Source organism: Myodes glareolus, chromosome 18 (genome assembly GCF_982192425.1).
Source record: "Myodes glareolus chromosome 18, mMyoGla1.1, whole genome shotgun sequence".
Taxonomy (NCBI): Eukaryota; Metazoa; Chordata; class Mammalia; order Rodentia; family Cricetidae; genus Myodes; species Myodes glareolus.
In genome coordinates, this window is record NC_142043.1 from 62,480,363 (window position 1) to 62,493,107 (window position 12,745).

General features: G+C 50.3%; 1 protein-coding gene across 1 annotated transcript in view; it reads left to right on the plus strand.

Annotated features, from left to right (window-relative positions):
* The window catches only part of Tspear (thrombospondin type laminin G domain and EAR repeats), a 158,351-nt gene extending 146,015 nt beyond the window's left edge, over positions 1–12,336 (plus strand). The window contains exons 10-12 of the mRNA XM_087898287.1: positions 6,420–6,607; positions 8,792–8,893; positions 11,718–12,336. Coding sequence (XP_087754413.1) covers positions 6,420–6,607; positions 8,792–8,893; positions 11,718–11,871 — 444 coding nt within the window. The 3' untranslated portion in view covers positions 11,872–12,336. The remainder of the gene's footprint in view (positions 1–6,419; positions 6,608–8,791; positions 8,894–11,717) is intronic.
* Positions 12,337–12,745: the final 409 nt, after the last annotated feature.

Sequence of the window (12,745 nt, forward strand, 5' to 3'; positions counted from 1 at the left end):
CCCATTCGTAGGGCAGGCACTCCCAGGGTACCATGGGTAAGTCCTGTGGTTCAAAGGATGGCTTCAGGCAACAGGGATCTTAGAGCCCAGGGCTGGGTGAACAGAGACTGGCTGCCAGGGGTGGGGTGGGGGAGGGGGGTGGGGGGGGTGGTGAGGGGCAGTTAGAGAGGTGGGGCAGGGGATGCTTTAAGGGTGTGTTCCTTAGCCACACCTTCTGGTCTCTCAAGCCTCACATCAGAAATTCCAGAGCCTTCCTCTTAGAGCAAAGGCACAGGCTCCTTTGATTGGGCCCTTGGTCCGTTTGCTATTGCTTCAGCAGAATACCTGAGCTGGGGTAATTTATAAACAAAGTTTATTTTGCTTTAGTCCGGAGGTGGGACACTCAAGAGCATGGGCATACCTCTGCCCTGTTTTTGGCAAGAGCAAAATGCTGCCTCCATTCAAGGCAGAAAGTGTATTGGGGGGGGGGGGAGTGCAGGTGGCAGGGATGCAGCAGGGGGGCCACCACACTGCATACCAGCATGCTCTCATGACATGACTGCCAACCTGTCCTCAAGAGCAAAGACACTCACCTCGCTCATGGTCCAGACAGGCCAGACAGGCCTCATCTTCCCAGATTCGAAGCCTCCATGTGAGTTTGTGGGGACATGCCATATTCAAGCCATAGCAGCCATGAGTCAATAGCTTCCTAGTACAGCAGGGGTGGCCTAGCAGGGGATGCTGACAGACCCATGAAACTGGGTGACATATTCTCCTAGTGGGGGTTAAAGCAGACACCAGAAGAGGGTACACAGGCTGAGTCTCAGGTTCCCTAGGACTAGAGGATGAAAGAGTTTAAGCATGGAGGAAACCTTGGGTCCAGGACTGGTGAGGGGTGAAGCCAGAGATACTGTCCGGGGAGCCATTGGAGTGGATGGGATGTGACATGGAGCCTGGGCTGGTGGGAAGCAAGAACAGCAAGGCCCACAGAGACACGGAAAACAGAAATGACAACCCGCCTCCCATCTTCTGCCTGGGCCTCAGAAAGGGCAGGAGAGACCCCACACACACAAACACACTTACACATGTGTGTCCGTATGCATACATGCTCACACGGGCTCGCCTTAACATTGTTGAGGCCCCCTGTGCCTCTACACATTTCCTCTACACATTTTCTTCTCCATAAAGTTGCACCCCCTACCCACCACACCCAAGAGCTTGCAGCCACCAATACTGCCATTTTGTACCGAGGACAAGGGGGAGACCCTCCCTGTCTCAAGATATTCACTCTGGGCCTCAGAGCACCAACAAGTGACAGAGTCAGGCAGATTCTTAGCAGCTTCAGTCCTTTGCCCCAGCTCACCAATCCCCAAAGACAACAAGGCCAGGACCTTAGCTTTCCGTTTGCTTGCGTGGAGGGTTCTATCATAGGCCTTGCAATCAAAATGTGCTCTGGGGATTAGCCTAGGGTACATCCCAGTAGTAGAGTAGCATACACAGGCCCTGGTTCAAAATCCAACTCGGAAAAACAAAACAAAACAAGCAAGCAAAGAAACAAACAAACAAACAACACACTGCCACCAGCAGGTGGAAAGCAGACAGGCCACTCACACAAGCCTTAGAGCTGGAGTGGCCGCACAGGTAGGATTTTGCTTCTAAGTCTGCTAAAAACTTTGACCTAGCAGCTTCCATGTTCTATGGTTTGGGGACTGTCTGTAAGGTATGTGAGACCAGGGCAAGAACAGCAGCAGCTACCCAATCAGCAGGAGCAGACAATGACATCATCGCACACGATGTCAGTAGGATGCTCTGTGAATCCTGAAGGGCAGGACCATGGCTCCCAGATACTTGCATGTGTGTGTGAATGTATTTGCGCCCTGTCATGGACACCCTGAGGCCTGTCCCCAAGTATGTCTCCCTGCCTAGGTTTTCTTGTCTGTGAAGTAAGTCTGGCATGAAAGCATCCCTCACAGGTAAGCAGTACCTGGGCGGCCCTCAGAAGAGGCTGCTCTGGGCTTTGTAAACACCTCGACATGCCTGTGACTTCTGCATTTACTGAGACAGAAACCGGCTATGGCCCCTGCAGATTGGGAAGACCCTGGATTTGGGGGATAGCTTTATGGTCAGACAAGAGCCCAGAGGTGGGGGGCCACTAGGAGTTGGCCAGGGAATGTGTTGTGCTCAGGGATCTCAGGAGTGCATCTTCCTGTAGCCTCGAGTGCCCGCCTGAGCTGACTGCCAACAGTGAGAGGTCAGTACCCCCAGGACCTCCGATTGACTGCCTTCCCCAAGCAGCTAGGGAAGCCCGGGCCAAGCCTCGGCCCTCCCCTCCTCTCCTGGCACTCCTGAACCGCAGAAGCACGCTCATTCTTTCCCCATCAAAGTCAGTCCCAGAGTCTCTATTGTTCAGCAACTAATCCACTGATGGCTGACTGCCTGCCCACCCTAATGGGAGCTGTGGGGTGCCAGGTGCTCCTGGCAGCAGCTCCTGGAAGTTCCATTATCCTGCCAAGGTACTCCAACGGCACACGCCCAATGTCTGGACAGCAGGCGGCCCTCTGGGGAATTCCTCTGGGAGAGAGAGAGAGAATATCTCCCATCCCAGAGGATACTGATCACCTGGGTTCCAATGCTAGGTGGGCTTTGGTAACATGGTCTGATAGTGGGGTTCTTCATTCCCTGACGTTCTGGGAATCCAGGAGCAATCTAAGCCACAGGGCCTGATGTAGCCTATAGCTGATCTCTCACCTCTAAGAGGGAGGGGCTTGCAGAGGGGGTAGTGTGGGCATCCTGGGGAGGGGATTCTGGCAGTGAGGCCTGGGAATCCATGCAGTCAGTGACTAGCCAGCTGTGAGGCAGCCATCTGACCAGCTAAGGGATCAGAGTTTGAGTTAGCAGGGCCCCTGCAGGTCTCCACCAGTCCGTGCCTGACATTACCCAGGAACAATGGAGAACATAAATTTCAGATAAAAAAAATGAATAATATTTTTATAGAATTATGCCCCAACTATCACGTGGGATATATGGAGAAGGGAATATCATTCCTCAAGTACCTGAAATTGAGGAGGTTGGGGAGGCGGTGCTCACATTTGCTAAATCAGCACCCTGGTCCTGATTGGGCTCAGAGAGGATAGGGGCTCAAGCTGCCTATGAGACCCAGCTGCCAGGGCACACAGCAGGTGTTGTGTCTTTCATGCCCGAGGGACACAACAGGTTCTCCAAGGGGTGGCTGGAGCCCTTGTCCCAGCATCTGCCCAGCAGGGTGAGCCTCACATACCCCTGATGCCAGGCTCACCTCCCACATACCTTCCTGGTTCTTACAGGGGGCTTCGAGGCTTCTGCTCTATGTTTGCTTTCACCTTCTTCATGCTCAGAAGCTTTCTCTATCTCTCCCCCACCCCTCCTGAGCAGCTTCCTTCTTCCCTCTGCCCCCCACATGCCCTCTGGGTATCCTGCCATTTTTGCTACTCCGAAACCCTTTCTGGCCCTCTCACCCACTGACCCCCTTCTGCTCCCTCTATAATCTGCCACTCTTCTGTACTTCCAAAGTCCTGGGTAGCCCCTTACAGTTCTAGTGTGCAGTTATTCCCCTGCTCTGGGCTCCTGAGGGGCAGAGAGGACACTTGACTGCTCATCAAGGCTCAGCACCTGGCCTGACCCCAGGGGGAAGTTGACACCTCTTACCCAGTCCCAGGAGAGCTTGCTCTGGGTCTCCAGCCACCTAGGTGGCACAGGACAGCCACTACAAGGCTCCCTCTGCAAATCCCCTCTGGCCCCATCAGCACAGGCATCAGTACAGAGAAGAAAGCAAGCAGCTCAAAGCTGAAAGGAGGCCCTGGCAATCTGAGGAAGATGTGTACTGTATGGGCATGTATGTGCGTGCCTGCAGGCACCTGCCTGTACACATATGTGCAGGTGTTCAGACACATGCTGGCAGGTGAGTGTCCACCTGAAAGAGATATGTATACAGGGGCATACACACATATGTGTGCATACATTCACACAGTCACAGGTGTGCATAATCATCTTATAGACAGGTTTCTGTGTATGTGTACAAACACGTTCCTGTGCATACACATGTACACATATGCTGTGCACATGACAGTGTGCCAGTATGCCTGTGAATGTGTGTGTCTGCATGTGTGTAAACAGGCGTGTGGTCAACAGTGATGATTTTCTCAGCACTTCCTTGCAAGAAACAATGCCGTGACAGTCAGGGGACATGCCTGTGCCATGCTGTGCTTGGGTGGGGGTCTGGCGGTCTGAGGTCCTGCAGGCCCGAGTGTCTCTGTGTAAGGTGGCCCTGGACTGATGCCAGCTTATAGACACTCCAAGTGAGGAGAAGGGATGCTGATCTAGAAGGCCCCTGTCCCCACCCAGGACTTTGTGACCGCAGGACTCCTGGATCTCTTGTCCTCTTCAGTCTTATTCCTCAGATGACTCTCACTTCGTGCCTCTTAAGCTTCCTCAAGTTCGTTTTGGATCAAACCATGGGGCAGCCTCCTGGATTCCTAGCCGGTTCTTGCCCACGACCTGGCTGGGCTCAGTGGGTATTGGCGCCCTCTGCTGCCCATGGGAGAGAATATGGTTAAGTTCCGCTCAGAGCTGGGTTTTCGTTTTATTTTGTTTTGATTTTTGTTTTTTTTTGTTTTGTTTTGTTTTTTACCTCTAAGCCTCCAGCAGGGCTGGCCAGCCAGGCCATGGACAGCGAGGAAACAGGGCGCTTGGTAGTGTGCAGACAAGTAGTTAACTGACCTCCATTGAGGGAAGGTAGTGAAGACGGCTTAGCGGGTAAAGTGCTCACCTGCCATTCAGCCCCTAGAACGACCATAAAAGGTGTGTAGTGGCGTGTCCTTGTAATCTAAGTTGTGGAGAGGCAGGGACAAGTGATCCCTGGGACTCGCCGATAGCTGAATCAATGATCCCTGGGTCCCACACAGAGACCCTCTTTCAGAAAAAGAAAAAAATAGGCAAATAGTAATAATGTGGGTAATAATATCCAAGGCTGACCTTTGACCTCCATATACATATGCATACATGTGTTTGTACACTTGCACAGATGAACACACACACCTGGGAGTTCCAGAGCCATTTCCCACACTGGCTGTGCAAGATGTCCCTCAGGCAGGAGGTCCCTGGGCATTAGCTAAAGCCAGGAAGATGCCACTGGACAGTCTGAAGCACAAACCATAGCATAGCTCACTCTGCCCCAGCTAGGACAACCTGGGAGAGCCCCAGGATAGCCTGCCTGTGTCTTCAGAGAGGTAGCCTGCTAGAGAGCTTGGGCTGCTCCTGTTTGTGTGACTTGAACATACTGCCCTGGGCTCAAGTCCCCATCCATCAATGAGGATCTCAACAGAATCTAGCCCAATGTGATATGTCAAGACAGCAGAATGAATGGCATCGTTGAACTAACAGTTCAGCAGGTGTCAGCTGTTATCTGAATACAGGTTTCACCCATGTCCCCACGGGGCATGTGTTATTGGATAGTAGACATGGTGATTGTATGTAGCCACTGTATATGCTGTTTTCTCCCTCTGAGGGAAGTTAAGGTTCTAACGATTATCTATTGGTTCCACTGGCCTCTGGATGTTTGGTTCTAGCCTTTGCCTTGTTGGATCTAAGTTCTGTTTTTAGTTCCAGGAAATTTCCCTTAGTTCGGTGTCCCCAGACCTTCTCACTCATGGGCAGCCTTTCTGTTGCTGCCCTGAGACCCCACAGTGGCAGCCAGAACCCTCTGATGGATTGGGGCTCCTGGCCCTAGCTCCTCCTCCTGCCATAGGCTCCTCTTCCTGGATCTCCCACCCTCCAGAACTCACCCCTTAACCCCACGTGGCAGCTCCTTCCATTTCAGGAGCTCCTCCCTCACTTGGTGCAGTATGGGTATAAGGCATGGGTGTGAGCAGAAGCTAAGACTGCAGAGCCCTGGCTGCGGCTTGGGTTTCCTGGAACCTGGTAGCACACTGTCCACCATTCACAGACCCCCCACATGGGCTAGCACGTTCCTTCCCACCCTCTGGTCCCCTGTCCTGCTGTCCCCCTATGCAGTCACATACCTACTGGGGCCCTGTCTGCCATTGCTTCAGCTTTTCTGGGAATGTTCCCTTTGATCAGGGCCTCCCTCTCCTTCTCTGTGCCACCCCACCCATGCTGTAGCCCCTATATGAATTTTGGTAGCCCCTATACAAATGAACCTGCACAGCTTCAGGTCTGTGTCAAAGATTCCATTCCCCATCCCCACCCCACCCCCACCTCACACTTCATGGGGCTGAGTGACCTCTGGAGCAAGCAGGCAGAGGAACTCTATTTTGAGTTCTAGTGAAAGGATGGCAGCCAGGCGGCCTCAGTGAGACAGCTGGCACTGGGTCCCTGGACGCAGTGGTGATGACATTAGGGGCATGGCAGCCTCACCCTCCCACATGGCTCTTCATCTGCTCCAGACCTTCGGCGCTGCAGACTGGGAAGTCTTCCACATTGGCGAGAGGATCTTCCTCGCGGTGGCGAACAGTCACAGCTACGATGTTCAGATGCAGGCGCAGAACGATTCCTATGTCCTCAGCTCTGTCATCTACGAGCTGAATGTCACAGCGCAGAATTTCGTCAAGTTCCAGGACATCCCCACCTGCAGGTACCAACCAAGGGGTTGGAAGGACAAAACAGTCTGTGGGTGGGCGACTTCCTCCCGGGACACCTGGCCAGATCAGTTGGCCATAGTAATGAGACCCATCCCCGTGGCTGGCTATGTGTCTGTAGCTGGTTTCATCTTACAAGCAAGACCCAGAGATGTGAGTTCACTAAGAGAAGGCCCAGCAGGTCCACAAGGAGAAATAGTCTGTCTGTGTGATACAGGGTGAGCATCAGGGTGGTTCTTTAGCTCAGGCAGTTGCCCCCTACCCACTTTACACTTCCAGATTCTGCCCTACCTGCTCTGCAGGGTCACCAAGTCAGCACTGAGAAGACAGAGCTGTCCCCACCCACATGGAGTTCCTCTAGAAGGACTCTCACTAGCTCCAAGTGAAATACAGCTGCAGCCACACTGTCCGTAGAGCAGAGTCACCTGGCTGAGCTCCAGGCTAGGGTTCTCAGCCTTTGGGTTGTGACCCCTTTAGGGGGTCACATATTAGATATCCTGTATGTAAGATTTTTATATTACAATTCATAACAGCAGCAAAATTGCAATTAGGAAGTTGCAACAAAAATAGTTTTATGGTTGGGGGTCACGACAACATGAGGAACTGTATTAAAAGGTCACAGCATTAGGAAGGTTGAGAACCACTGGCTAGGCCCAGAGTGGTTGCCAACCCAGAATGCAGCAGGAGTTCTCACAAGGTTCTTCATTCCTTAAGAGCTTTGGGGGGGGCATTCACAGCCCCTCCTGAGTGCCAGGCACTCCTCAGCCTGAGAGGTAGAACACTGAGTGAACTTAGACTCTTCAGAGAAAAACTCTAAGGCCGACAGTCAAGTAAAACGGTGAGGTTGACGTCTGTGATATCACAGGGCACACGGCACTGTGTGTTCATCAGATGCACAGCTGTAAGCGCAAGGGGGATCATGCCGTAGGCCGCACTCCGCACACAGGCCACAGACAGGGTTGCTCCAGAAACAGGAGACTGTAATAGGGCAGGTAAGGAAGGGAGGACGAACCCTCTACTCAGGCCCAGTCTTCTGACTGACAGGTACCCACTCATAATCTTTACTTTTGAAAAATCACATTTTTTTTATTTAAAAAAATCAAAAGAACTCCCAGGGCAAAGAACCAAAAGAAGTAACATCAGTGCCCAGCTCAACCCAGATCCACTCCCACCCGAGCTGCCTGTGACCTCTGGGCTGGGTGGACCCCGAAGGGAGTCACATTTCCTCCCCAGATGCCCATGTCTGGAACTGGGTGTCTGCTGAGAATGAGTCTTAGAATAAAGCACCCACTAAGCCTTTTGGAAGGGAATTTGGAAGAAAACAAGTATAAAGAGAATGTGTGGTTAGAAACCATTGTAGAGGAGCTGAAGAGGCCACCTCGTGATTAAGAGTGCCGCTCTTCCAGAGGACTTGAATTGCATTTCCAGGTCTCACATGGGGCATGGCACAACCCTTTCTAACTCCAACTCCAGGGCATCCAATGCCCTCTTCTGACCTCTTGGGCATTGCACACACATGTACCAAGCTTCTTTTTTGGGTCAACAACCAATCACAACATGGAGACTTATTATTAGTTCTGATTCTAGGTCTTGTAACTTAACCTGTTTCTCTTCGTCTACATTTTGCCTTGGGGCCTTTGAACCTTTCCTTTCTGTTTGTCCTACTTTTTCTGCTTCTTCTGTGTCTGGCTGGCTCATGGTTGGCTGGCTTGGTGTCTCCCTCTATTCCTCCCTCATTCTCTCATTCTTCCAGCCTAGATTTCTCCTCCTATTTATTTTCTCTGCCTGCCAGCCCCACCTATCCCTCTGCTGCCTAGTTACAGCCATTCAGCTCTTTATTAGATCAATCAGGTGCCTTTGGCAGGAAAGGTGAGACAGCAACACTTCTCATAATTAAACAAATGCAGCAGAAACAATGTAACACATCTTTCCATGGTTCATGAATGCAGCAGAAACAATGTAACACATCTTTACATTGTTCGTGAATGCAGCAGAAACAATGAAACACATCATTCCATAGTTAAATATTCCATAACACATTTAACTCTTAAAAATAAAAGAGAGAAAGGTGTTGGAGTGAGAGGGCGAGATGTAACTTGGGAGACAAGGCATGCCCAGCGTGGGGTCAGCATCAGCTCTGCAAAGCCTTGGCATCCTCACCTGGCTTCCTGTCTCCTCAGTGCCCTGGACTGGGAGTTCTTCTCCGTGGGAGAAGATCACTTCCTGGTGGTCGCAAACTCCTTTGATGGAAACACCTTCTCAGTGAACAGTATTATTTACAGGTAAGGACTGCTGATGGCCTACTTTCATCCTCCCACCTCAGGGGTCATAGTGGTGGGGGTTTGGGGGGCTCCCCTACCCTCACAGGTGACCACTGATTCAGAGCAAGTAGAGATCATTAGGCTGAGGGTGTGTTTTCCCAGGACCTGCCAGGGCAAGGAATCTGATGCCAGGTTGTACCTGCTAGAGGGCACCCCCATTAGGCCACACCCCTCAGATAATGACTGGCAGCTAAAGATGCATAGATGGGCATGCTAAGGGGGAATTTATGAGGTCTAGTTTTCTCTTACATTGTGACAATTTCCTTGCATTTTTCTAAGTGTTTTTATTATTTTTTTTAGTGTTTCAGCATGAGTGGGTGTTGTTTCCATGGGCAGAATCTCATCAGTTTTTGCATATAGTCACCTAACCTTGTCTTGTCTTCTCTTGGGAGGAGTCTCAGTGACTCTAGCCACTGGCTGCCTCTGCCACAAAGGTAGTGGCGCCCTTAGCTGACAAGGCCTCCATTGCTTAGTTAGGTGCCTAACTAGCTCAAAGTTCCAGAACTATCTTGCACAGCAGCGGTGGTGGCCAACAGTTCTGCCCCTGGCTTTGATCTAAAGGTCATGCTGAGTGGCCTGTCTGGTCCCTGATCTTCTTAGGGGTTCCTGGCACTTGCAGCAGGAGATGCTGATCCACTGGTGTAATGATGAACAATGAGAGATTTGTTCTGAGCTGAGCGACTAAGGCCAACTCAGAATTTCTTCATCCTCCTAGATTCCAACTCTGGCTCAGACTCTGATTTGCAAAGGAAGTGAAACTTGCCCGTGACATCATGAAGTCTATAACTTTATTAGGATGTGATACAGCTTCTATCTGCGTCTGTAGCTAGAACAGCTAAAATCCTCGTGTGTCAATTTCTGCCATTGGGTTAAATTCATTTCTGGGCCTCAGCCCTCTTTGTGAGCCCCTCCTCCATGCTTACCATCTACTTTAGGTGTCCTGAAATGCTTCGGTCACCTGTAGTTCATGAGAAAAGTTAGGATGGCTTTGCTTAGACTTTCAGACTTATTGCTATAGTCTTTTGAACACGATAGAGTAATTTTTTAAAGATATGTTGATGGGGAAGCTGGAGAGATGAATTAGTGGTTAAGAGCAATTTTTGTCCTTCCAGAGGATCTGATTTAGTTTTCACCACCCATATGGTGACTCACAACCATTCATAATTTCAATTCTAGGGGGTCCAACCCCTTCTTCTGGTCTCTGTGGGCACCAAGCATGTGGGTGATGCCCATGCATATACACAAGCAAAACACTCATACACATAAAATAAAAGAAACAAATGTAAAAGAAAATAGTATAATGTATGTTGAAGAATAAAAGCTGAGAAACTTTTAAAAAATAATATTGAAAGACTTGGGAGATGTCGCAGTCAGTCAAGTGCTTGCTGAACGAGGACATAAGTTTGATTCCAAGTACCCACATACAAGTCATCCCATGTGTGTAATCCTAGAACTGGGAAGATGGAGATAAGCAGGTCTATGGGGCTCTTCATCCAGCCAGCCCAGCCAGATCTGTGAGCTCTGGGTTCAATAAGAGATCCTGAGAAAATCAGATGGGGTGATTGAGGAAGATACCCCAAGTCTATCTCTGGTCTCCACACATATGTACATACAAACCAGCACACACATGCTCATGCATACACATGAGCACGCGCACGCGTGCACACACAACACACACACAGAGGAATAGTGGAGGAGGGACCTACTAACATGTAAATAAACTTGGGTGGATTTTGCCAAAAGTAAATCAATAGGCGATTGGGCCAAAGTATGGCTCAGTGATAGAGCACTTGCCTGCCGTGTCCAAGGCCTGGTTCCATTCCAACACTGAAAATAAATAAATAAATAAATAAATAAATAAATAAATAAACAAACAAATATTTTTTTAAAAAACAGGCAGATAGAATAATCCAATAAACTGTTGAATTCCAAGTCAATGGAAAGGGGTGTGTTGTTTATAAAATAACTCAGAGAATTACCTATCTCAGACAGAGCAGATCTATCACTACTTTATATCCATGGAGAGAAAAATCAATCTTATATAGATTAAAATCCAAATGTAAAACACTTCAACAGTAAAAATAACAGAAGAAAAGCAAAGGGGACCTGGTATCACCTCAAACATGTGGAAGATGCAGACTGGGGAAGTTACTGGACTTCTCAAAATCAGAGAGCCCCACTCGCCCCACATGTAGGAACCCTACTGATCAACAGTCGATGTGTCTAACCTGAGAAAATGAGTGAACCCTATGGGCAAGAATATTCAGTGGAATACAGTGGAGTGTGGTGCTGGCATGTTGAGGTAGCCCAGGGTGGCATGGCCTGCCCTCACTGGCTGGTTTTGAGGGTCAATACATATTGACAAAATAATCTTGAAAAAGATAAACATCAGAACCACTGGTGCCCTTTGACCTAGGACTCACTCGGTCACTCAGGGACTCTGTCCTAGGGCCATGAAGCCACCTGTGGTAAACACGTCCTTTTTAAGAGGAATCTGCTGACCTCCGAGTGCAGAACAAAGCCTGTAGCTGTCAAGGCTGAAAGCAGAAAGCACTGTGCCTGGAGTGAGCCTGTTTCTAAGGACTGAGATATGAACAGTCAGCACTGCTGACTGCACACCTCCAAATACTTAGGGTGCCCGAACAGGCTCCTGGGTAGATTGTAAGGGAGCTTCAGGATCTTGGAAGGGGAAGATTCTCTCCTGGGCCTCAGTTTCTCACTTGACTCTGGAAGCATGTCCCCTGCACTGGTGCCAAGGGGACCAGGCTGACTATTCCTCCCACAGGTGGCAAGGCTATGAGGGCTTTGTGGCGGTCCACAAACTCCCCACCTTTGGCTGCCGTGACTGGGAGGCCTTCAATACCACTGCTGGCTCTTACCTCATCTACTCCAGCGCCAAAGAGCCCCTCTCTAGGGTCCTGAAGCTGCGGACTGGCTGAAGTTACCCAGGACCCCACTGCCACCTTCCCCTCCCCTCGCCCCCTCCAAGCAGCTGGGTATGAGCAGAAGGCAGGACCCACCCAACCTTCTTGGGTCTTGGGGCAGGTGAAGATGCCTTAGTCTCTCCACCCTCTCTGAGCTGGCTCTTTCCCCCTCCCTCAGCTGGTGACTGTACCAGAGCCACAGTCCTGGTGACAGGTGGCCATATTTCAGGTGACCCTGGGATCCTTCAGGCTGAGGCCCAGGGCTGCCACCCAATTTCGGTGCTCCCAGCCTGTGTCCTGCAGGAATTTTGCCTTAAAGGGACAGTTGCTATCACATTTTACCTCAAACACAGGGACCCTGGAAGTCTCTAGGGCCCCAGCTCTCCCAGCCACCCCTGTTGTACTGTTCTGATGTATGTGTCGTGACCAACACCTATTTATTGTATTTTATCTATATGTAAATATATTTATATTGCTCTTTACAAAAAGCGTGGATGGCATCATTTTTCTTCCGTGGTCTCAGTAGTGGACTCATTCAGAGAAAATCGGCATTCTGCAGAGGGTTTCTTCCCCCGACGTCAGTTTGCTCATAAAAGCACCAGGGCAAAGTTAAATCAGAAATTCCAGGATGCTCATCGTGGGGACATGGGTGGCGTCACTAGCTGCACTCCAGCTTCAACACCACAGTGAGCTAGGTGCATACAAAGAGACCCAAGAAAAAGCCAGCTTGCTCCTTTCCATGGCCAGGCCCAGCATGAGGCCCCAAGCTTCTCTAAATGGCTCTCGAAGTGGTGTAGATACATTACGAGCAGTGCAGAGGGCATGGACACTGAGAGACCCCGGGATGCTGAGAGATCCCGGGATGGCAGGGAGGGCAGGAACACTGAGG